At 38.0% G+C, this 25,844-nt stretch overlaps 1 protein-coding gene across 5 annotated transcripts in view; it reads left to right on the top strand.

Annotated features, from left to right (window-relative positions):
• The window catches only part of PAK1 (p21 (RAC1) activated kinase 1), a 144,709-nt gene that overhangs the window by 94,348 nt on the left and 24,517 nt on the right, over positions 1-25,844 (top strand). For all 5 annotated transcript variants that reach the window (XM_072725984.1, XM_072725981.1, XM_072725983.1 and 2 more), the window contains 6 exons: positions 247-347; positions 875-1,022; positions 4,208-4,245; positions 18,339-18,455; positions 19,898-20,072; positions 22,328-22,391. In XM_072725984.1, coding sequence (XP_072582085.1) covers positions 247-347; positions 875-1,022; positions 4,208-4,245; positions 18,339-18,455; positions 19,898-20,072; positions 22,328-22,391 — 643 coding nt within the window. The remainder of the gene's footprint in view (positions 1-246; positions 348-874; positions 1,023-4,207; positions 4,246-18,338; positions 18,456-19,897; positions 20,073-22,327; positions 22,392-25,844) is intronic.

Here is a 25,844-nt window from a genome sequence, read left to right as displayed (position 1 = left end):
CAGGACTTTAAAATCTGAGAAATATTCTTTCTTTCCCTCCCTTAGTTTTAGCTCAACAAAAAAATTAAGTTCTTTAATCATGCTTTGAGCACCTGTTTCGATCTAAGTCTGGCATTTGGTTCTGTCAATACTTATGTGAAATAGACAGCCTTTAGCCTTTAAAGGAGCCCACAGCTCAACAAAGAGTTAAATAAGCCAAGAAATATAATAATGTTTTTCATTTTCTTTTCTCTCTTTCTCTTGCAGCAAATAAAAAGAAGGAGAAGGAACGGCCAGAGATTTCTCTTCCTTCAGATTTTGAGCACACAATTCATGTTGGTTTTGATGCTGTCACAGGGGAGTTTACAGTAAGTCCTGGGTCACACAAAGGCCTTTGGTCTTTGAGAGTTCTGACTATGCTAGATTCATTAAAAAAAAAAAAATTTTTTTTTAGATTCTTTTTTTTTTTCCTTAGTATTCCGGACTCCGGTCTTTACCTGAGACCCTCGTTACTATCTTCTTATATTCATGAGAGAGACATATTCTTTACCTCCAAAATTGTACCAGAGAAGCCTTTGGGTCTCCATGCCTTAACTAGACCTCTGTTAAATGACTCTTTGGCAGTTGGGTTTGTGCTGGACACCGATAACATAAAAACAAATCATACATAGATCCTGTTCTAAAGGAGGAATAGGCTACTGAAAGAGCAAACACCTCAAGAAATGACTAATACAATGAGGTAGGAAGTATTAAAAAAAAAGCTTGTCTAGAGCTCTGACGGTATAGAGAGAAAGAATGACTAAACCTGTCTTTAACTGCCAGCAGGTTATGAGAGTTTCCTTCAGGATCTCCTCTGACTATTCCTTCCTGATAACATTGTATGTCTCTCTTATAGGGGATGCCAGAGCAGTGGGCTCGCTTGCTTCAGACATCAAATATCACAAAGTCAGAGCAGAAGAAAAACCCACAGGCTGTTCTGGATGTATTGGAATTTTATAACTCAAAGAAGACTTCTAACAGCCAGAAGTACATGAGCTTTACAGGTATGGGGATTGAATCCAGAGCAGTCTAGGCGGGGAAGAAAAGGGTTTTCACCTGGGTAAAAAAGCTCCACATGCCTGTTAGTATGGGGTAAGGGAAGAAAGTATTAGAAAGAATGGGGATAATACTTTAACTAAAATAAAATTCTGGATTTGAGAGCCCAAATGATGGATTTTTGCATCAAACTTGAGAGTCTTTACTCTGAAATTGCACATTTTTTTTAAAGATTTCGTTTATTTATTCATGAAAGACGCAGAGAGAGAGAGAGAGAGGCAGAGACACAGGCAGAGGAAGAAGCAGGCTCCATGCAGGGAGCCTGATGTGGGACTCAATCCTGGGTCTCCATCTCCAGGATCAGACCCTGGGCTGAAGGGAGGCGCTAAACCGCTGAGCCACCAGGGATCCCCAGAAATTGCACATTTTAAAAAAGTAACATGACACATACATATTGAGTCTCAAAATGGGAATGATAATTCCTGTCTCAAGAGGTTGTAGTGAAGAATAAATGAGCTCATCGATATGAAGGTTCTTTACAGTTTGTAAAACAGCACCATGGAAATTTAACTATCATTATCATTATTAATTTTAATATTAAGTTATTTAATAACACATTTAATGTGTATCTTTTGGGTAGGCAGGCCCAATTTCTTCCTCAATGAATTAATTTTTATCAATCAAATGTAAAACAGGCCACTAATAATAAATGTACTTTAGATATACCTTGTCTGTAATGGACTGTTTTTCAGAGTGTTTTTAATGACAGAATTGGGATTAGAATCCAGGTCCTCTAATTCTAAGACCAACATCTTTTGAGTTTACTTGCCTCTAATAACTATTTGGAGCACCTCCTTCCATAGCAGAGAGATTTTTCTCTTCTAAGATCTGTAATCATAAGGCCTACATTTCTAGAAATTTGCCTTTTATAGTGGCATCTTCTAATATTAGAGCAAGATGTATCCTCAGTATATACTACTTCCAATTTCCCCTTGTTTATAGACATTAAAGCAAAAAAGGCCTTTTCTATATGCCTAAATTGGTGGCAGAGCTGGTCTCTTAACTCCAAGTCTGGTGCTATTTCCAATATTCATGTTGTCTCTTTCAAAGAGCAGTATTGTTGGAGAAGGTGAGAACCATGATGAACTAGCTAATTTTGAAGGATGCTTTTCCCAGCAAGTATCTGGCATGTATCAAAAGGCACAGATGGTGAGGATGACAAACTGCAGCTTTTCCCATGCTGCCATGGTGGTACCCAGGAGAGGGTCATGCATGTTCCCAGCAGTATTTCCTTCCTCACGTCTGGCCCTGCTGGCTCTGTCTCACTTCTCTCATTGAGGGACTCAGGATTCCAAGGAGGAATTGGGGTTGGGGAGTGCTGGGTGGGAGAGTTTTCTAGCTAGGAGATTAGAGTTTGTGTTTGAAGGCATTTGTTATGAATGTCAGATTAGAAGCTGGCTTTGAAAGCCTCAAAGTGAAGTCTTTGGAAGAACCTCTATGTTTATATCTACATGTGTGTAGATGTGTACAAGTACCAAATATGTATTTGGAAGCATAGCTTTGTTGGAATCAAAGTCCACTTAAGTATTCATGAATTAACATGTGTATAGATATACATTCAGATAAATATGTTTGTGATCACCTGTGCATGCATATATGAATAACACGGTATATGTATAGATATGTATTCATACATCTTCTGTGTGTATAAATTTGTACACACGTGTATATGTGTGTGTGCTCACACTCAAGTGCAGAATTTTTAATTTTTTTAGAAGTTGAAGACCAGGGCCAATTCTAGGCAAAATTGTATTTTTGACACAGTTTATTTTTAATGCCATCTCTCTCCTTTTCCTACTTTCCTTCTCATACTGTTGGTTCTGAGAACACTATCTCAGTTTGTATGCTTGCGCATAAATTATCTTATTGATCCTCCTGATGGCTTTGGGGGTAGGTATGGCAAGGACTATAATTCCCATTTCACAGACTCGGAGAAATTAGTTGGGTTCAGAGAAACCGAGTGACTTACTCAGGGTGAATCAACTAAGTGATGGAATTATGTTTAAAGTGTATCCTGAATTAATTTCTCCAGGGTACAGCTGGCTATTCAGGGCTTTTTAAAGAATATATTGTCACAGCTTGTGGGTTCCTGATTTGTCGTAGGATCAAAGATGCTGTACCTGACACTTTCTTATATGATGGAATTGGGATCTTGGACATTCTCTGGACTTGGTTCTTGGTGAGGAATATGTTGGATTTGGTAGAATATTTCTCCTCCTTAATTCCATTGGTGTTGAACTGGCTAAGTCAGTTTCTTCTTAGGCCTATAGGAATTAAAAAATAAAACCAAATACACTATTTGGCATTTAAACTTACTTTCTTGCTAAGATCTCCATTGAGTATGTTTCATATTTTATTAAATCTAAGATATCATTAATTGTAAGCTGCACCATTATTTTATATACCAGTAAAGAAAAAAAGTTGCCGATTAAGCCATGAAACACTTTTGATTGTAGGACACATCTCTCTTTCAGAGATGTTAATGTGAAAAAATTTACATTTCAGAATCAATGAAATGTGATAATTGCCTCATTGAGGAAGCGTGAATCTGTTCTTAGAAACAAGACCCTGCCTTAAGTTAGACTTGACATGATTAATGTTTCTTTTTTTCCTAAGCCTTAATTTTTCTTTCTCTGTAGGGAATAGACATCGATGTAGAAAGGATCCTTTCTAAAAGCTGAAGCCACAAGATGGTCATAATTTGTCATAGATAGCTCAGGACATGAATTCTTTCCCTTTCTTTTAGATTGCAGGAAATTTCCTTGACCATTGAAACCTGATGATGATACATAGTGGATGATGTGGATATAGTTCTAGCATAGTATTTAGAATTAGACCAGGATTCAAATGTTGATTCCTACTTAACCTGTGTATACTCTGGGCAAATTACTTAACTTCTCTGAACCTCAGTTTCCAAACCTCTAACAGTAGACATACTAATAGTACTCAGAGCTGTAGTGAGGATTAAAGGAGGTCATGTATACACAGAATGTGCTGGTGTCCGGCCATTGTACCAGTAATATTATTATTCTCTGAGCCTGGCAAGTGCTTGACTGGATAGGCTTCTTTAGCTCGCAAGAATGGATTAATTGTAGTTATATTTACTGAGTCCCCTGTCTTTTTCCCTTTGCAGATAAATCAGCTGAGGATTATAATTCTTCTAACACTTTGGTAAGTCTTTATTTTCTTTTTCTGATATGCGCAGGCCTCATAATTAGGGATCAAGATAGTATAGTAGGTGCAGAGCCTGGACTGCATCTACTGGGAGACACTCATCTTGGTCACTCCATTCCCCACCCCTCCTCCAGCCCTTATATCTATATAGTCAAGGAATTGGGCTTAATAAACAGTGGGTATTCCTTCCAGATTTAATTTTTTAGGGTTCAGAAATCCTTTTTTTTTTTTAAGATTTTTAAAAATTTATTTATTCATGAGAATGCACAGGGAGGAGAGAGAGAGAGGCAGAGACAGGCAGAGGGAGAAGCAGGCTCCATGCAGGGAGCCTGACGTGGGACTCGATCCAGGGTCTCCAGGATCACACCCTGGGCTGCAGGTGGCGCTAAACTGCTGAGCCACCAGGGCTGCCCAGGGTTCAGAAATCCTAGTCTTGGAACCATAACTGACATATAGACTCAGTTTGTCATCTGTAGTTTTGAACCTTGGGAAAGCCAGTTTGCCTTTCTGAACTTTAGTTTTTTCATCAAAAAAATGAGGATGATATACTTTGCCTTACCTGAACATATCTTCAGATATCTGAATTTAGAAGAGAATTCCCTCTTTTTTGTTGTTAGGGTCTACAAAACCTGGATTAAGACTAGTTGTTGAAGGGAGCACATTCTGTTTATTTAAGGTCATTCATTCTGTTCTCACATTGTAGTGAATGCCCTGTCACTTGAAGGCATATTATAGGAATCACTGAAGAATTGGGCTAGAAAGTAAAACTAGATGACCTCAACCTCAAAACTTTAAAAGTAGAACTACCTTATGATCCAGTAATATTTACCCAAAGAATATAAAACAGGAATTCAAAAAGATGTATGCCCCCTATATTTATAGCAGCATTATTTACAATAGCCAAATTATGGAATCTGCCCAAGTGTCCTTTGGTAAATGAATGGATAAAGAAGAAGTGGTGTGTGTATGCTTGTGTGTATGTATGCATATGTGTGTGTATGCGTGTGTATGATGGAATATTATTCAGCCATAAAAAAGAATGAAGTCTTGCTATTTGCCACAACATGGGTGGTGCTAGAGAGTATCATGCTAAGTGAAATAAGTCAGTCGAAGACAAATACCATATTATTTCACTTGCATGTGGAATTTAAGAAACAACAAATGAGCAAAGGAGAAAAAAAAAGAGAGAAACCAAGAAACAGAGTCTTAACTATAGAGAACAAACTGATAGTTACCAAAGGGGAGGTGGGGAATGGGTAAAATAGTGGTGTGGGGGGATTAAGAAGTACACTTATTGTGATGAACACTGTGTAATGCGTAGAGTTGCTCCACCACTATATTGTATACCTAAAACTAATAGAACATTGCATGGTAACTGTACTGGAATTAAAATAAAAAACTTAAAAAAAAAAAAAAAAAGCTAGATGACCTCAAAGGTTTCTGCCTTGCTCAACCTATAAATTCCATTTTTCAGAGCAGATAAAATGAGATGTTGATGTTTGTAAGGGTCTTATAAATAGTAAGCTGTGAAATATATAGGAGAATACTGTGATTCTTTACACCTGATGCTTTCTCTTGTAGAAAGGTGGTTTTGTCATATTGATTTATGAAATATTTACAGAACCCCCACTCTTTGCCAGGTCCTGTTTGGAGAAATGACAATATGGAAATGAATCAGACATTGTCCCAACTTCTAAGAATCTGCCAGTCTTATGAGCATTGTGAAGGCACAGTTACAGTACAGTATGCTTAAACTTCATGAAGCCAGGGGCTATGTCTGACTTGTTAATTGCTGTATCCATGGCATCTGGCAAGTAACCATTTATTGAATGAAAGGTTGGATGGATAAGAGAAAACTTCTTGATGGTAGAGTCTGAATTGAGGAGTTTGTTATCTAGGGCAAGAATTAAGGAGAGATGAGGATATTCCAGACGAAGAGAAAATAAATAGCATGTGCAAAGACAAAGAGATTCACAAGGTATGATTTTATAAGGAACTGCAAGTAGCTTGTTATGATTGGAATGTGAAGTGTGAGTGGACTAGAGATGGGTGATGAGGAGGAATGGTGGCAGGTCAGATCATGTAGAAGTTTTATCTTTATCTTAAAGGTAATTAGAAGCAATTTAGAATTTTAAACAAGGGAATAGTAAGTTCTAACAATACTGAGTCACCATCAAAATACTTTAATCCATACTTCCAGCAGTAGGGATTGGTCTACTCTGAGTCACTTATATCCCTATCAGTCATAAAAAATGTTCATATGTCCAACTTTTGTAACATATTGGGTCTTTTATTTATTGTCTTTTAATCCTCACAGGAGTTTAATAAGGTGGGTTATTATCCTTGTTTTATAGATAATAAAACTGAAATAAAGAAAGGATAATGGCAGTAGTATCTGATTCCCAGTCTGCATTGTTTTGCCCTGGTTCATTCTTTCATCAAATGGAAGAGATGTAATTAAAGGAGAGGAAAGAATTTATAAGTGTTAAGGTCTTTGGGAGCTTATCCCCATTATTGAATAGTAAATTATTGAAGAAGGGGCCTAATCAAAGCTGAGCTGTGCTTTGTGGTACAAATATGTTTATGCTTTTACAGGAATGACAGCTATCATTTATTGAGTGGCCAATGTGTGCCAGGCACTGTGCTAATAATAACTATTTGTGGTTAGTCCTCACAGTTACCTTGTGAAGAAGGCATTATCCATCCCCATTTCACAGGTAGAAAAACAGACTTTCTTGAAGACTCTTAATTAGTGATGATGGCAGAATCAGATTAGAATTAGGGTCTTTGGGCAGCCCTGGTGGCCTAGGGGGTTAGTGCCGCCTTCAGCCCAGGGTGTGATTCTGGAGTCCCAGGATCGAGTCCCATGTTGGGCTCCCTGCATGGAGCCTGCTTCTCCCTCTGCCTGTGTCTCTGCCTCTCTCTCTCTCTCTCTGTGTCTCTCATGAATAAATAAATAAAATCTTAAAAAAAAAAAAAAAGAATTAGGGTCTTTGAAATCCTAGTCCAGGATACTTTCACTGTGACAGGGAACTGAGAAAGATGATGTCAGAGAGGTCTTATAAAGGAGACTGCAGTAAAGCCATAGCTATGTTGTTCGTTCATGAGGAGGAGGAGCCCTGGGGCTCATGGCATATGGCAGAGAGGATAACACCTGCTTGGTAAAAACCTGGTTTAGTTATGTACAATTAAAACCACTCAGGCTGTCAAGGACATTTTCTCCCCTAATTCATAACATTTTTACCTGTGGTTGGTATTCTGTATTTCCTTACTAGTTTTACATGGGGGATTATGGTTTGCATTGTGGTAGCATATCATTATATTCCATATTGGTTTCATACAGATCATTGCACTTAATTTGTGAAATAATTGAAAGGGATTGTTATTCCCATAACACAGGTTAAGAAATTGAGACTCAGAGATTAAGTTACTTACTCTCTAGCCTTGAATAAATTAGTAGTAGAAATCAGTACAAAATTCCATTTTCCTGAGCATTCATTTATTCATTCATACTATAAATGTTTACTTAGCACCTTCTTAGTGCCCAGGTGTTGATGACACAAAAATGAATATGCACTATCTTAGTCCTTGAAGAAAAAAATTAACAGCAGGCTAGAGAGATGAGGGCTGCAAGAGAGGTATGAATAATGTATGATGGTGGTCATATTTGATAGAGTGATTTATTCTGTCTGGTAGTACAGGGAGGTTTTCAGAAAGTTGTTAGTCCTAATGATTTGTTCATTTAAAAAACATGGTTTTTAAGGTTTCTTCTAGCACTAAAATTCTGTTACATGTAGCTTATTGTTTCGAGGTCTGGCTTTCAGATTCTGTAGCATTTTAGTGCCTGAAAATTCATTTATAAAATGAACAGCTATTGGGATCCCTGGGTGGTGCAGCGGTTTAGCGCCTGCCTTTGGCCCAGGGCGCGATCCTGGAGACCCAGGATCGAATCCCACGTCAGGCTCCCTGCATGGAGCCTGCTTCTCCCTCTGCCTATGTCTCTGCCTCTCTCTCTCTCTCTCTCTCTCCCTGTGATGACTATCATAAATAAATAAAATTAAAAAAAAATAAAATGAACAGCTATTATGTGATAGGCTCTTTGGGTGTTGGGGAGTCGAGGACTGGTAAGGTCTTTGTTCTTACAATCTAGTGAGGAATCAGAATATGTAAACAGGGATTTATAATATCTTATCAGGTAGACAGAGGTAATGATATCAGGCAGTAAAAAGAAAAATGCTTTCTTGTCTGAGTAGCTTGAACAAAAGCCAAGTTAAGGATTCATCGTATCAAGTTAAAGACTTAGAACTGAGTGCTGAGCTAAGGAAGTCTTTTATATAGGAGATGACCTATATCAGGAGAGAGGACAGTGGAGAAACAGACTTAACACATTTTAGAAAAATTCTTCTGGAAATTGGATCACAGTGCTAAAATGAATTCAGGTATCTATCTCTCTTGCTATCTCAAATTTCTTAATTTCAAAAAAGACATATTAAAAAAAATAAATACAAAACAGCGCTCCAAAACAAAAACAGGACATAAATAAACCATTGTCAGAAATTCAGGGAAGATAGAAAAGATCAAATTGATGAAAGCAGAAGAAACCACAGCTTAGAGTATATGGAATAGAAATTCCTAAGAAGAAAAGAGTAGCTGAGAGAACATATAATAAGAAGCTGGAAGAAGTCTTGGATTATCTTTAAGGGCAAATTATTTAAAATTCTGCATTTGAAACAGCAAGAGCAGTCTTCATCTTACAGTGAGCAAAAGGTAGCACAATTTTGATTCTAAGATTGAGCCAGATAATTTTCTAAAGAAAATACACTGCCTACTTGAAGAGAACTTCTGCTGTAGGTATAGGGGCTTGAGAGAGAAGCAGAGCAGAGCCTGAGTTAACTACCGATCTGCAGATCTCTACAACAGGTATAAAGAAAGGAAAAAGGAAGAGTAGCTCTGCAGTGAAAGAAAATACATTAAATTTCTCTATCCCAAGAGGAAATTTCTTACACTTTTGATATCTGGGAGGAAAGGAATCTCAACTCTACATGTTCTTCCATGCCAGCATACCCTGAAGTGATGCTCGCCAGTAGCCACATTCCAACTCCATAACTCACCTATAGACTACATCAGACCTCCCATTCAGAAGAGGGGGGACAGTGGAGAAACAGACACACAACTGCAGAAGAAACTCATGCTACTTACATATGCTAATCAATCTAGTTATTTTACTAATAAGTATGAATGAATAGCCAGGATCTCTAGATACTTGAGACATTAAAGAGAAGAATCAGATAAATAAAGTGAAATTGACCCCAGAGGAAATAAATAATTTTAAGAATTAAAAAAAATATATATAATATATTCACAGAGGTTTTATAGATGTTGCATCCACAGAAACATACTGACATTAAGCCAGAGGGTGAAAAAGATTCCTTAGAAATTAAAAAAATGATTACAGAAATTCAGAAGGATTAAAATGCATTTAAGATTGAATAATGACACAAAGTATAAAAACATTGGAAAAATAGGGGAATAAGGGACATGGGATTACTTAAGGATATTCAAGAAGAATTAGAGAACTGGGGCACTAAAGCAGGAAAAATAATCAAAGGAATAACAGAAGAAAATCCCTCAGTTAAAGAAAAGCATGACTCTTCAAAGAAAAGCATGACTCTTCAGATGAACGAGCATACCAGTTATTAAATCAGGTAATTGCAGAGACCCAAGATTAGAAAGATCTTCAGATCTTTGAAAGAGAATATACACCTAATGTTCCTCATTAGCAGTAGTGGGCAGAGGAACAGTATCTTCAGAGGTATGAGAAAAATTATTTAGAGCCAAGAATTCTGTGCCTAGTTAAGAATGTGTGAGGTCAAAATAAAGATATATGAAGATACAGATTGACCTCCCATAGATAATCTCTGAAAGGCAAACAGGTAGTTGCAGTAATTACCTCCAGAGTTAATGGTGATTAAGACTATTCTGTTAGGGGTGCCTGTGTGGCTCAGTTGGTTAAGCATCTGCTTCCGGCTTGGGTTATGATCCTGGGGTCTTAGGACTGAGTCCCACATTGGGCTCCTTACTCAGCAGGGAATCTGCTTGTTCCTTTCCCTCTGCCCCTCCCCACTACTCGTTCTTTCTCTCTCTCTCTCTCTAATAAATAAAAAAAAATAATAATAAAAAGACTATTCCCTTAAAAATTATTTTTACCCAAGTATTAGATGAAAAGTCAAATAGGACTAAAATCCTTGTAATTGTTCTGGGATCTCTCTTCACCATTGTCTTGGAAATTCCTTTGCATTTCTTTCTTTCTTTTTTTTTCCCCCTAAAGATTTTATTTATTTATTCATGAGAGACAACACACACACACACAGAGAGGCAGAGACACAGGCAGAGGGAGAAGCAGGCCCAACGTGGGACTCAATCCCGGGTCTCCAGGATCACAGCCTGGGTCGAAGGCGGCACTAAACCACGAGCCACCCAGGCTGCCCTCCCTTTGCATTTCTATGTTGGCGTTGCTGTTTTCTTTGTGTTATGCCTTCCTCATTTTTGGTTTACTTGTGCAGTTTGGTGGAGCTCCTCTTTGAGGAGCTTTGAAAAAGTAAATGGGAAGTAAATATTTAATGCCTTCCAAGTGTCAAAATCGAGCATGTCTGTTCTACCCTCAGATTTGATGGATACTTTGGCTGAATCTGAAGTTCTGGATTGAAAATAATTTTCTTTCTTTTTTTTTTTTGAAAATAATTTTCCATCGATATTTGGAAAACATTACATTTTGCATTTAGCATTCAGCATTGGTTCTTGAAGTCTGAAGTCATTTTATTCCTTCTTCTTTGTGTCTGACGTGTTTTTTTTTTTTTTTCCACTTGAAAAGCTTGTGGCATCTTCTTTGTCACCATTGCTTTGAAATTTCATATTTATATCCTTATATTCATCTCTCTTACAAGAGGCTTTGCGGACTCTTTCATCCTTGGAAATTCAAGCCTTCAGTTCTAGGAAATTTGCTTGATTATTTTTTTTTAAATTTTTATTTATTTATGATAGTCACAGAGAGAGAGAGATAGAGAGGCAGAGACATAGGCAGAGGGAGAAGAGAAGCAGGCTCCATGCACCAGGAACCCGACGTGGGATTCGATCCCGGGTCTCCAGGATCGCGCCCTGGGCCAAAGGCAGGCGCTAAACTGCTGCGCCACCCAGGGATCCCCTGCTTAACTTATTTCATTGATGGTTTCTTCTCTTCTGTTTTCTGTGTTTCTTCTTTCTGGAACTTTTGTTATTTAGATTTTTGGACCTCCTGGACTGATTTCTTCATTTTTCTTGTCGTTATTTCCCTTGCCTTAATTTTTGTTCTGATTTTTGGGAGACTTCACCAGCTTCATCTTTCAATCTGTCAATTGATTTTTAATTTCTGTTCTTATGTTGAATTTCCAAGTATCTAACTTCCAAATTAGAGTATTCTATTCTTTTTTCCAGAATTGGTATCTTTCCTTATTATCCCTGAGATGAATGATAGGCACTTTTTTCTTTTTTTAATGTTTTCTTCTCCGTGTCTAGTTTGTTTTTCCAAGTGTCTTTTTCCCCCTATTTGTTTTGGTTTCTTCCTTTTATGTTAGAGGTATCCTATGGATATTTGGTAATTCTTTTTCTTTTTAAGATTTTATTTATTTATTCATGAGAGACAGAGAGAAAGGCAGAGATATAGGCAGAGAGAGAGAGGCAGGCTCTCTGCAGAAGCCCAATGTGGAATTTGATCCTGGACCCTGGGATCATGCCTTGCTTGAGTCAAAGGCAGACGCTCAACCACTGAGCCACCCAGGTGTTCCATGATATTTGGTAATTCTAGGGTTATGCCCATATTCATTGATTGGGATACTAAAGTCCTTAATAGAATTTTAAGCTCATTGCTTGTGGCATTGAATTATAAGTATACGGTTGTAAAACGTATACTTTTAAAAGTAATAAATTTTTAGAGTTGTGCAGTCATCACTATAACTGGTTTTTTTTTTTTTTTTTTTTTTTGTCTTACTGTAGAATAATCCAGCTGGACCATTTGGTGAAACCTTCTATATTTTATCTTTAAAATTTAGAGAAGGATCTTGTAATCTCCTGCTTTGAGAATAAGAGTTTGACTCCTAGTGTTCAAGGAGCCTAGAAAGGGAAGAGGGTTAGGTGTCTCAGCATTAGTATGTTCTTTTAATTACCCAGTTTTTGATATACTCCCAAATTTCACTGTTACTGACATCCCCAATTCTGAAATTACCTGTTTTACCTTCCAGAGAATAGACCTCCAGTTTTCTGGTAGGGGTAGGGAGGACAACTGCACAGTGGTATAGAGTAGGGAAAGAGATTTAGGGATCTAACTTCATCTTAAATAACTTTCATTGAATCTGCCTTTAGTATTCTCTCTTCCATTTCTACTTCATCTCCAGTTTCAGAGGTATATAGTGCTACCAGTTTCTGTACCTTTTGAGGATTCTGCTACATAAATAGATTGGTTTTCAGCTTTGGATTCAGCCTCCTTGAGTTAGTTAACTGCTTATCTATCTGTCATTGGCTCCTTTTTATTTTTATTTATTTTTTGCTGCTCTTCTCTCCTGTTCTCCTCATTCTTCTGGGTTAAATTCCTTTAAAAGACCATTTCTTTATTATAGTTCTAGTAAGATTTTGAGATGTAGATTCCTATATTCAACTTGCCATCTTTACCAGGCCTTCCTATGGACTATTTACTTTTAACTCCTTATATTTTTAGATTATTTAAAATGTATCATGAGAACCTACTTAATTTTACATACAATTTAAAATTTTTACTAGTAACTTTATTGAGGCATTATTTACATACCATGAAATTCACCCATACTGATTGTACAATGCAATGTTTTAAAATTTTTTTAATTTAAATTCAATTTAGGTAACATATACTGTATTATTAGTTTCAGAGGTAGACTTTTATGATTCATCAGTTGCATATAACACCCAGTGCTCATTACATCAACTACCCTCCTTAATGCCCATCACCTAGTTACCACATTCACCCACCTCCCTTCCAGCAACCCTCAGTTTGTTTCCTATAATTGTTTTCTTATGGTTTGCCTCCCTCTCTGTTTTCATCTTATTTTATTTTTCCTTCCTTTCCCCTGTGTTCATCTGTTTTATTTCTTAAGTTCCACATGTAAGTAAAATCATATGGTATTTGTCTTTCTCGGACTTATTTTATTTAGCATAATAGCCTCTAATTTCATCCATGTAAACAGCAAGATTTTGTTCTTTTTTGGTGGTTGAGTAATATTCCATTGTATATTTACACCACGTCTTTATCCATTCATCTGTCAATGGACATCTGGGCTCTTTTCATATTTTAGACGTTGCTGCTCTAAAATTGGGGTACTTGTACCTCTTGGAATCACTATGTTTGTATCCTCTGGATGAATTATCCCAAAGGATAATTTATTTTATGCAGTGGTTTTATTAAATGTTTAGACTTATTCACCATCACCACAATCTAGTTTTAGAACATTCTCTCACTTTGAAAAGTTCCGTTGTTTCCTTTTATAGTTCATTCAAGCTCCCATGTCTTGCCATCGAGAAAAACTGATCTGTCTGTAAAAACTTGCTCTTCTAGACATTTTATATAAATGTTACTGCAACACATGTCTAGTTTTTTTGCTTAGCATTAGTTTGCAAGGTTTATCCATGTCGTAGCATGTATCAGTACTTCATTACTTTTTATGTCCTAATAATATTACATTGCATTGATATACTATATTTTAAAAAAGATTTTTAATTTATTCATTTGAGAGAGAGAGCAAGAGCACAAGCAGGGGCGGGGCGGGGGAGGGTCAGAAGGAAAGGGAGAAGCAGACTCCCTGCTAAGCAGGGAGCCTGACACAGGGATCATTCTCAGGATCCTGGGATCATTACCTGAGCTGAAGTCACATGCTTAATGGACTAAGTCACTCCAGTGCCCCAAATATACTGCATTTTTAGTTCATTCATCAGTTGATGGGCTTTGGGGTTGTTTCCACTTTTTGGCTATAAATAATATTCACTCATGTATGAATTTTTAAGATTTTTTTATTTTTTATTATTTTTATTTTTTATTTATTCATGAGAGACACAGAGCGAGAGAGAGAGAGAAAGCGAGAGAGAGAGAGAGAGAGAGGCAGAGACACAGGCAGAGGGAGAAGCAGGCCCCATGCAGGGAGCCTGACGTGGGACTCGATCCCCAGTCTCCAGGATCACGCCCTGGGCTGCAGGCGGCGCTAAACCGCTGCGCCACCGGGGCTGCCCCTCATGTATGAATTTTGTGTGGCTGTACATTTTCACTTTTCTTGGGTATATACCTAGGGGTGGAATTGCTAGGTCATATGGCAACTCTGTGTTTAACCTTTTGAGGAACTGCCAGACTGTTTTTCCACAGTGGCTGTACCATTTTACACTTCTGCCAGCAATTAGGAGGGTTCTAATTTTTGTTTCTTCCCTCATATTTGTTATTCTGTTTTTTGATTATAGCCATTTTAGTGGGCATGAAATGGTATCTCATTGTGGTTTTGATTTGCATTTCTCAATGGGTAATGATGTTGAGCATCTTTTGATGTGTTTATTGGCCATTTGTTTATCTCTTTGGAGAAATCTCTTTCCTGTTCTTGATCTCTAATTTAACTCTGTGGTGTCAAAGAATACATTTTACGTGTTTTTAATCCTTTAAAATTTATTATGATGTGTTTTTTAGTCTAGCATATGGTCTGTCCTGAAGAATGATCTATATGTAGTTGAAAAGAAAGTGTATTCTGCAGATCTTGGGTAGAATGTCCATTATATGTCAGTTAGGTTGAATTGATTGATAGTATTGCTCAAATTTTCTGTAACCTTGCTAATTTTTATTTTAGTTCTATTAATTATTGAGATCTCTTTGAGGTCTGTTTCAGCTTTTACTTTATGCTTGGCTCCTTTGAATCTTTAAAGTATATGCACACAGCAAAGCTTGTAAGACTAGTGTGAGGCCTTTCTTGTTTCTGTGCCTTTGAGCAGCCCCAGCCAGAAATATGTTTGCCTATTCAGGACTACAGTGTCAGGCTAGCAGATCTGAGCAGTCGGCCTCTTTTACTACCCCCTCTGGAAGGTCAGTTCCACTGACAGCACTGCTAAACCTGGGCATTGTCCACTGTTCCAGATGAAAGTGAGTCCTTTTGGGTGGTGTAGTTAGAGCCTGCTTTGCCCTGGAAGAACCCTCACTCTGACAGAGCTGGGGTGGGATGGATGGAAGCAGCTCTGAGCCAAAATATCAGAGGTTCCTACTGCTTTTACCCAGAGTTCAGCAGTTTTTATATCATAAGCGTTTCTTTGCAACAGAAGTAGATCCCCCAGAAGTATTGGAACACACCAAGCATGTTTCCGTCTCAGGATCTTTGTACTTCTTCCATCTGCCACGAATATTCTTTCCCCAGAGAGCCTCATCGCTTGCTCTCTCAATTCATTTAGGCCACTGCTTATATGACTTCTCATTAGAGAGCCCTTTTCCATGACTACACTATCTAACATAAAATTTCCCCACTCCTAATCAATTACTACTCTCAAATGTATATCTTATTACTATCTGGCACTTTTGTAATTAATTTTGACTGTATTTTCTTCTAAAATGCAAGCATAGGACCAGGGACTGTATCTATTTTGTTATTTAATAGAGCCTCAGACCCTATAATAGTGCCTGATACACAGTGAATGAATAGATAGATGAGTTGAAGTCAAAGAGGTTTGTGGTTATTAGACATAATGATAATTTAATTGATTCCTTGCATCTTTCTAGCTCCTTAGCACCTCTTACAAAATGTTTTTATGGCCCCATCATTTCATTTTATCCTCCATTAGCCCTCTGAGGTGTCATTATTCCCATTTTATAGATGAGGACTGTGGCTTAGGGTGGGATAGCTTTCCCTAAGGACACAGGGATAAAAAGTAAAAATCTGGGTTAAAATCCTGTATCTCTTAATTCTAGTAGTTGTTAACATTACTACTCAAAGCCATCACCTGTGGAAAAACAGAATGTGTTGCTAAGGAAAATAATGAAATCCCCTTTTCTGCAGTTTTAGGAAGCAGACAAACCTGTTAAACCATGTTTACAGTATACACTGGGGAGTCCCAGCACCACCTGATGATCCAGGGGCTGCTGAGTAACTTTGTTCCCATTTTGGGTTTCTTTTTTTTTTTTTTTTTTTTAAGATTTTATTTATCTATTCATGACACACACACACACACACACACACACAGGCAGAGGGAGAAGCAGGCTCCATGCATGGAGCCTGATGTGAGACTCGATCCCAAGACTCCAGGATCACGCCCTGGGCCAAAGGCAGGCGCTAAACCGCTGAGCTATCCAAGGGATCCCCTCATTTTGGGTTTCTGGTTAAATTTTGTTGAGTGGAATAGTGAGGAGAAAAGAAATTAGAGCAAAAAAATATCAGAATATGTGCTTTGACAGGGAAAGATCTCTGTTGGATTTTAGAACTGAAAGAGATTTAGGTCACCCCTCAAATCTTCTTTCGCATTCCTCATATGGTGAAACTCAAGCCAAGAGGATAGATTCATTGCTTGTAATCACCAAAGCGAGTTGCTTACATATAGCTGTTAATCTTTAAGTTATGCCCTGTACCAAAGGTTCTGTTAGAATCTGTGAGATTGCCATTTTTTTTCCCTTTTCTTACTATGTTAAATGTGGTAAAGACCACTCTCCCACACAGGAGCTCTTGTCTAGTATTCCACTAGGTATGTTCCTTCACTTAGGCCCTGTCATTCTTTTTTTTTTTTTTTTTTTTTAAGATTTTGTTTATTCATGAGAGACTGAGGGGGGGGGGGGGGCGGGACAGAGACACAGGCAGAGGGAGAAGCAGGCTCCATGCAGGGAGCCTGACATGGGACTTCATCCCAGGTCTCCAGGATCACACCATGGGCTGAAGGCAGCACTAAACCGCTGAGCCACCTGGGCTGCCCAGGCCCTGTCATTCTGACTCCTGCCTTTCCTCTCTCCAGAGGCCCCACATGGCAGGCAGGAAGGGAATTTACTCTTTCTCTGTCTCTCACTCAGGTAATGAGCTCTTCAGGTCATGGACCATCTTTTTCATCTTTGTACCTCTGTGTCAGTAGTATCTATCTTACAGTATCTTGTGGAGCACAAAATATGGGTGCTCTGAAAATATCTGAAGCAGTTGAATTATGACAGTATATATTAAAAGATCCCTGTTGCCTCTCTGATCCTATGCTGTAATCATTTAATCTCACTCAGAAATCTCATGTTTTGGAGCTACTGTGCCTCTTGAATCTGTGTTGTAAACAGTAATGGTATGATAATTTGTGCCTGGACTTGCCCTTAAAAACTGCCACTCTTGACCCAGCTTTGTTACAGTTTGCTTGGAAAAATCAAGTTGCTGAGATTATAGCAGATTCAATTAATAGTGCTGATAAGATACATTCTTGGACAGTGCAAAAGTTTAGTGAAATGGACAGCATCCAGTCTGGGGAGAAACTTACTGTCCTCTTGAGGCACGGGGCTCCTAATGTTCTATATCTTCAGATTGAGACAAGGGTACCTGATGACATAATAGGTCCAGTAGGTTTAGGTAAAGAAAGGAAAAGAAGAGGCAAGATCCTGTCTAGACTCCCATTTATCATATCAGAAAGAAGTAAGGAATTATAATGATGAGCTTTGTAAAATTTCAAACTTTTGATCCCTTTCCCACATTTTGTATTTTATTACCTGTTCAGTGTAGAGAGTGGAGTTCTTAGAAAAAGAACTGTGAGCTTATCTTCAGAGTTTGGATTAGGGAAGGGAAATAGAGAATCTGTAAGCTGGTTTCCCAATCCACAATTAGGCTTTGGGTGGGAGAAGGAAGCCTGCAAGGGACTGAGTAGATAGTAGTGGCTAAAAGAAGAGAAGGAAGCTGAGTTCCTTGGACTGGCTGCTCAAAGGTAGAGAGTTTGGAGGGTGATAGGGGTTTGAGAAGGGATATCAGGATGAGATTTCTTCTGGGGATTGGCAATCCTGGTAGCTTAAGCCTCTTGTCAGCTACACCTGATGAAACTGACTTTTCTCTGCTGTACAGAATGTGAAGACAGTGTCTGAGACCCCTGCAGTGCCACCAGTCTCAGAAGATGAAGATGATGATGATGATGCTACCCCACCTCCAGTGATTGCTCCACGCCCAGAGCACACAAAATCTGTGAGTCTTTGGGGATGTGGACAGCTTTGGGATTTACTGGAGCTTGCAGGGGGAGGGAGGGATTGATGCTGAGGCCTAGGGGTTTAATACTCTAGTAGGGGTCCTTGGATTTTAGAGCTGCTGAAATCACAGAACTACCTTGACTGAAAAGTACTTTCTATATGATTAAAGACAAGAAATGGTATATTTATTTGTCATTGGTTTGCAGATAGTCCCAAAGTGTCCTAGATAACTGGTGTTTATACCAACTCAGTCCTAGTTTACTTAGCCTGTTTCCACAGACAGGAAGATATATAGAATTAATGTTAGTGTAGGACTAACATAAGTTATTCTAGTCTCCTGGGAAGCAACAAATTAGCCTGCTGCAGATCTTTTCTTCTCTGTTAAATTGTAGCATTCTACCTCTTAGAACACCATTGATGAAACTGAAAGACCCATAGGAATTTATAAATACATTAGTGCTATTAATATGCTGGACATGAGGAGTGCATTTTGTTGTTGAATATTGGCAGTGATTTTTATTTAACTTCTTTTGAGGTTCTTGCATCTCAGCATAGCCACAGTCCCTCTGCCCTCACTTTGCACAATCTGGTCCCCATGCTTTTTACTTGATTTAGCATCACTGAGCACTGACCTGTCATCAGATGATACTCTTTTAGTGTTTCTTTGTTTGGACTTTGTTTATGACAAGAGCTTTATAATGAAAGAATGATCTAGGGCTTAAACTCTGTGATAATACAAAAAAAAAAAAAAAGCTGGCTAAAAGGTATTCAAGCAGAAGTTGGTTGCCTGACTATAGGAGAGGCTGTGAGGAAAATCCAGGGGGTTTAGATGACCTTTTAGGATTAGACCTTACAAACAGGATCTGTGGAATCACCCTTTCTATAGGCCACAAAGTCACCCTAATGAAAATAAGATTCAAAATTGGAGATTTGTCAAGGTAGTTCACATTGATATGGCCTTTTTTTCAGTTTGCAAGCATGCTCATTAAAAAAAAAAATTTCTCACTAAACTAGGAACTTCTCAAAAACAGAGGAAATATATATGTATTAATAATGCTTAACATAGTTCTGGGCAGGTGTCAGAAAGGCAGTAAATAATGAACAAATGAATTAATAAATTTGATATTCATAGCATTCCTTTCTAAAAAGACATTGTTAATTCCTAATTTATGTTGTGTATAGTGAGAACAAGGAAGGCCATTTCACAAGGAAGGCCATTTCACAAGGAAGGCCATTTCACAAGGATAGGCCTTCACAAGGAAGGCCTATCCCATGCCTGGGCACAGAGGGGAGGAACATAGATTTTGACCTAGGAGGAGAGATGAGTTTATTGGGATTTGCTCTGCTGTGGGTGTTCTAACACACATCTATAAGAGGCTCCTGAGTGTTTTCTGTGCTAACAAAGACTGTCTTTACCAAATTCTTTTACCAACAATACAGGTATATACACGGTCTGTGATTGAACCACTTCCTGTTACTCCAACTCGGGATGCGGCTACATCTCCTATTTCACCTACTGAGAATAATACTACTCCACCAGATGCTCTGACTCGGAATACTGAGAAGCAGAAGAAGAAGCCCAAAATGTCTGATGAGGAGATCTTGGAGAAATTACGTAAGCACTTTGTAGCTTTCTGAACTTGCGTTTTGTGTGTGACTGAATGAGCACAAAGATGGAAAAACATTGCTAAAAGGATCCTGGTCCTAGACTTGGTCTATGTGGCTGGCTGGCTATGCTCGATATCTTAGCCACATAAGGTAGGCTTCTCACCTTGCCCCTGCACCCACCTCCTCTGTCTCAGCAACCCTGATTGGATATCGTGTTAGGATAGAAATGTGAGGGGAGTGTGGACAGCTCACTTCGAACTAGGCATCTCTCAACCGTAGGCATCGGTTATGGAGATGAAAAGTAGCTTTTATCTAATGGAATAGTCTGGAATGTTGTGTTGAGAAAGACTGAGGCCTTGCCCATACCTGGTAGGAAAGATTGCTGTGATTACTGATGCTTGCCATTGACTTAGGAGAAGACTGGTCTGCCATCTTGGTTGTAGGAAAAGAGGGAAGGAAAACTAACATTTTGTGAGCCTGTCTATGTACCAAATGACAAGCAAGGTGTTTTCTTGATTTTTTTTGGTTCCTTTATTCCTCATATTAACCCTGTGAAAACAGACATTATAATCCTCATTTTTTGCAGTTTAATGTATTTGAGGCTCAGGGATGCTAAATACCCTACCCAAGACAGTGACAGGGCTGGGGTCAGAGACCAAGTTATGCTGTTGTAATTAGAGCATGCTGCCTCTTGCTTTCAAGTGGAAACTTCCATTTTATTTTCTTTAGTGGCCAGAAATGGGGTATGTATATTAGAGTAAGTTGTTTCTGTGTTTCAGTAAACTGCAAGAGAATTCATACTAGAAGGAAGGACTAGGTTGACCTTTGGGCTTAGAAAAGTCATTTGATGCAGCCTTTAATTTATCCTTTGTACCTGTTTACTTCTAAAGAGGATTTGATGTGACTGATTTGGCCAAATCCACAAACTAGCGCTCTTCTCTAAAGCCTAGGTTTCTGATTCTTTAGCTTAGCAGCTCTCAGTGTCTTCCTGATAATTCTTGTTTGACTTTTTTTTTTTTTAAGATTTTATTTATTTATTCATGAGAGACAGAGAGAGAGAGAGAAAGGCAGAGACACAGGCAGAGGGAGAAGCAGGCTTCATGCCCAGAGCCCGATGTGGGACTCGATCCCGAGTCTCCAGGATCACACCCCAGGCTGAAGGTGGCGCTAAACCACTAAGCCACTGGGGCTGCCCGACTTTTTTTTTTTAATTTCACTCTTTTACAAGTTGCCCTTGCCCAGAGCCCTTACGAAATGATGAAGCAAGAAAAGCCACTTACTTAGCCATCTGTTTATTCCTATATATAGTGTTTTTATCTGAACCAGATTTATTTTAAAGCAGTCATACTTAGAACATAAAATTGTGAAAAGCAGACTGGCATGAGAGGTAAGGGCACTTGGGTTAAAGCCCCAGTCCAGCCACTGACATGGGTCTTGGGCAATTTCCTACTGTTCTCTGGGCTTCCTTTTTTTCATCTTTTAAAGAGGGATGTTAATACCTTTCTTATTTATAATCATATGAGACAGTATATGTGAAAAGTATCAAATCTTAGTAATTAGTGTTAGGGAGGACACACTGGACTGGGAGACCAAAAACCAAGCTCCTAATCTTATAAGGCCCTGACACCAGTTTGCTGTGTGACCTTTGGGGTGGGGGGGATTATGTTCCCTTCTGTGGGCCTCAGTTTCACCATCTCTAGAGTACAAGTTGTGAAACCTAACCTCTCTCACACCTCTACCTTTGCACTTGAATTACTGCCTACTGTAACCCCTTCTCAACTTTCCCTGGCTAACTCCTACTTACTCTATAAAAATCGTCCAGAATCACTTCCTTTCTGAAGCCTCTCTAGTCGGGAAAGGCTCTTTCTGTATTACAACAATTGTATTTTCATGGAACTTTAAGCTTAATTTTCTGTCTCCTCCCTGTGATTGAGCTTCTTGAGAGCAGGGACTGTTTTAACTATGTTTCATCTATCCCTTTATTCTTAGTATTCAACACTGGGCTTGGTACATGATATGTGAGCATATTAAATGAGTGTTTATTGAATGAATGAATTTAAAAATACAGTCAATAAAAGCAGTAAGGAGATGAAACTTTTGGTTGCAACTTAAAACTAAAAGCTAAGGACCTGCTTAGCATGGCTTTGGGAATTGGAGGTAGTTCTTTAATCCTTGTCAGCTGCAGGGTTTGGGGGAATATTGGGCCTGTTTTGTATCTTGATCTGGGAAAAAAATGATTCATGGTCTCTGTTTCTTTCAAAGGGAGCATAGTGAGTGTGGGCGATCCTAAGAAGAAGTATACACGGTTTGAGAAGATTGGACAAGGGTTAGTAGGGGCATTTTCTTTCCCTAGGGAAATTACTTAAAAATTGGGTATGCTGGTGTATATGATTTTGTTTTTGTTTTGCCTCTCATAAACTTCGTTCTTTCTCTACCTCATCTCTCACCCATCTGGAGGTGTTATGTTAGGCTGACTTCAGGTTTGGCAAAATTATGCTTAGTATGAGAGATGTGCCATTAGCTGACCATGTTGCTAAAAATAACCCTTCAGTGAGAGTGCAAAAAGCATTTATCTTCTTAGCGCAAAACTGCTTCCCAAATTATAGCACTACCAGCACTAATGTGAAATGGAAGACTCAGAACTGCAGACCTTTCTGCTAATGTAATGGGACCTGTCATTCTAGGTGCATGCCAGGATTCATATCTCCTGGTCTCTGATTTCTTCTCTGTATCTTGCATGCTGCCCTCAGTGTACTGAACTCACCAGATCTTAACTGAGTTCCTGTTTATGTGCTAGGCACTATGAATACAGCTATGAATCTGACACAAACTCTGTCTTAAAGATCTCATGTCTATGGAAAGAGACAAACAAAAAATTGTACTATGAGAGGTCTTAAAATTGGCCATTATTTTGAGCAAAAGAAGCCAGATATAAAAGAATAGAAACTGTATGATTTTGTTTATATGAAGTTCAAAAACAGGCAAAACTAATTTATGTTAATAGAAGTCAAATAATGGTTGTGTCTGAGAAGGGCATGTGAATTGGGAAGGGGCATGAAAAACCTTTAGGGATGATCTTAGTGGTGAACACATGGGTGTGTACATATTGAAAAATCATCAAGTTGTACACTGAAGGGTTGTGCAGATTACTTTAGTTAAGTTATACCTCTGTAAAAGAAAAAAAGCAAAATAATGAGATTTTTACAAACCTACCCAAATAGCTAAAATTAAAATCTTTAATTAAAATTAAAAGATGATCTTAGTGGTGAACACATGGGTGTGTACATATTGAAAAATCATCAAGTTGTACACTGAAGGGTTGTGCAGATTACTTTAGTTAAGTTATACCTCTGTAAAAGAAAAAAAAGCAAAATAATGAGATTTTTACAAACCTACCCAAATAGCTAAAATTAAAAGGAAACAGAAAGAAAAAGCACCTGACTTGTAGAAAGCTATCAGTGTTAATTGAATGAAAGCATTGTTTTTAATAAAGTCTTTGAAATTTTCTGTTTCAATTTTCTTTCTTACACATCCAAGCACTTCTGAAAATAAAAGTATTGCATTATATAATCATATATTTGTACAGCATTCTACAGCTTAAATCTGTTATTCACATCTGTTGTTTAATTTAATCCTTGAAGACCCACAGGAGTGGGTCTTATTTTTTCCTCGTTCAGTGCTTTTCCTACTAGACATGCTTTTGTGAGTCTGAACTGGTATAAAGTAGTTAACACCTCAAGGAGAAATTATTTTGCTTGCCTCAAAATAATCTGGGATGGCATTTCCTTTACTATTACATTAAGATATTAAGACTGTAGCAGAAAGGTATATGGACAAGTGTGGGCAAGCCAGGTCCCATCTCTGTACTTCAGTTTCTTCATCTGTAAATTTAAGGGAGGGGTTGTGGACTCAGAGCCTTTCGCTTCCAGAACTTCTGACCTTTTTTTTTTCCCCCTTCAGATGTATGAGGCCCATAAATAGGCAACATCTGCAAAATGTTTTTCCCTTGCTTACTTGACAGGTCTGTTAGTGCTAAGGGAGGAATGAAATATTTAGTAAGCACCTATGCTGATGTTTCCACATTCCATGATTTTAAAATATAAATGCCAGGGCGCCTGGCTGGCTCAGTCAGTAGAGCATGCAACTCCTGATATCAGGGCTGTGAGTCCAAGCCCCATGTTGGGCATGGAGACTACTTAAAAAAAAAAAAATCAAAAAAATAAATGTGACACAAATATGATGAGTTGGTACTATTATAATATTTGCTTGCTTTTTTTTCCCTTTAAGATTTGAAGGTTTAGTTTTGTTTTGTTTGGACCTAGAATTCATGTCTTTTCAAGGTAAAAATAATCAAGTATTAACCAGTGGGCCTGACTTTTAGACCTCTAATCAAGGAGACATAGGCCCAAAATATCCAGTCCCCTGGGGCCTGGGCATTTTTGCCATTTAAAAATGATGCTTCTGGTAGGATGGGGGACGATGGATGTAGAAAGATAGGCACCAGCTTTAAGAAAGAAAATGGCAAAAAGAAAGAAAAAAAAGAAAAAGAAAGAAAGGAAAGAAAGAAAGAAGAAGAAAGAAAGAAAGAAAGAAAAAAAGAAAGAAAGAAAGAAAGAAAGAAAGAAAGAAAGAAAGAAAGAAAGAAAGAAAGAAAATGGCTAGAGTTAGAATAATCAGGCAATGAGAAGGTAACTGCCAATACAGATAATCAAGTTCTTATAGCCCATATCTTATGATCACAATTCCCTGGCATGTGGTTAGGCTTCCAGCTAAAGAGTGATGGTATGGAAATTGGGGACCATAATTTCTAGCTGCAAGGCATATTTACAAGTGACTTTTCTCCCTAAATTGACCTGACTTCCCTGGATAACATAATCTCAGGGCATGCATAGAATGCATTTTGGTAATACATAAACTTTAAAATTTCTTCAAATTGCACATAATATATCTGACATATGGCATGTACAGTTAATATACTGTTGCATATCACCTACCAATATACAGGGCTCATGGTTATAGGCATAAAGTGATGTGAGTTATTTAGAATGGATATGATTGCTTTCCTAGTATTATTCATAGTATTTCTTTGCCTCCCTTCCTCCTACTCTCTTTCTGTTTGTGTGTATATGTATATATGTATGTATAGTGAGGTTATTTTTACCTTTGGGGATGGGGTAAGAATTATCAGATTTTCTGGGAGCATATGCGTTTTGAAAAAACAATATTTTATGTTTGAAAAAAGAAAACCTATTATACAATACAAACTGCAAAATAAAACTCACGTCTCCTCTTGATATGATAAATGATTGAAAAACACTGTTCTAAAGGTTCATATTGTAAAAGCAGGAAAGGCACCATGAGATTTTTTTTGTTTTTTTTTAGTAGTTATAGTTTTTAATGTAAATTATACATTAATTATGTAATTATGACATACAGAAGTGTACAACTCAATGAGTTTTTAAAAAATGAACACACCCATGTGACCAGTACCTACATCAAGAAACAGAACATTAAAAAAAAAAAAAAGAAAGAAACAGAACATTACTGTTACCCCAGAAATCCATACCCCTTTTTGCTAAAAATATAAGCCACCCCCTGACCTCATTCTGAAAATTTCCCTTGGGCCCTTTTCCCCTCATCACCCCTGATTGAAAACCATGGATCTAACCAAGGTTTACAAATGAAGAATTTGAGGCCATAAAAGATTAAAGGAACCTGTCAAGGGTGATGGAGAAGAGGAGAGGAAGCAGGAGCCAGAAACTAGTATGTATTGAAGACT

Source organism: Vulpes vulpes, chromosome 11, assembly GCF_048418805.1.
Source record: "Vulpes vulpes isolate BD-2025 chromosome 11, VulVul3, whole genome shotgun sequence".
Lineage (NCBI taxonomy): Eukaryota > Metazoa > Chordata > Mammalia > Carnivora > Canidae > Vulpes > Vulpes vulpes.
This window is presented reverse-complemented; position numbering and strand designations above follow the sequence as displayed.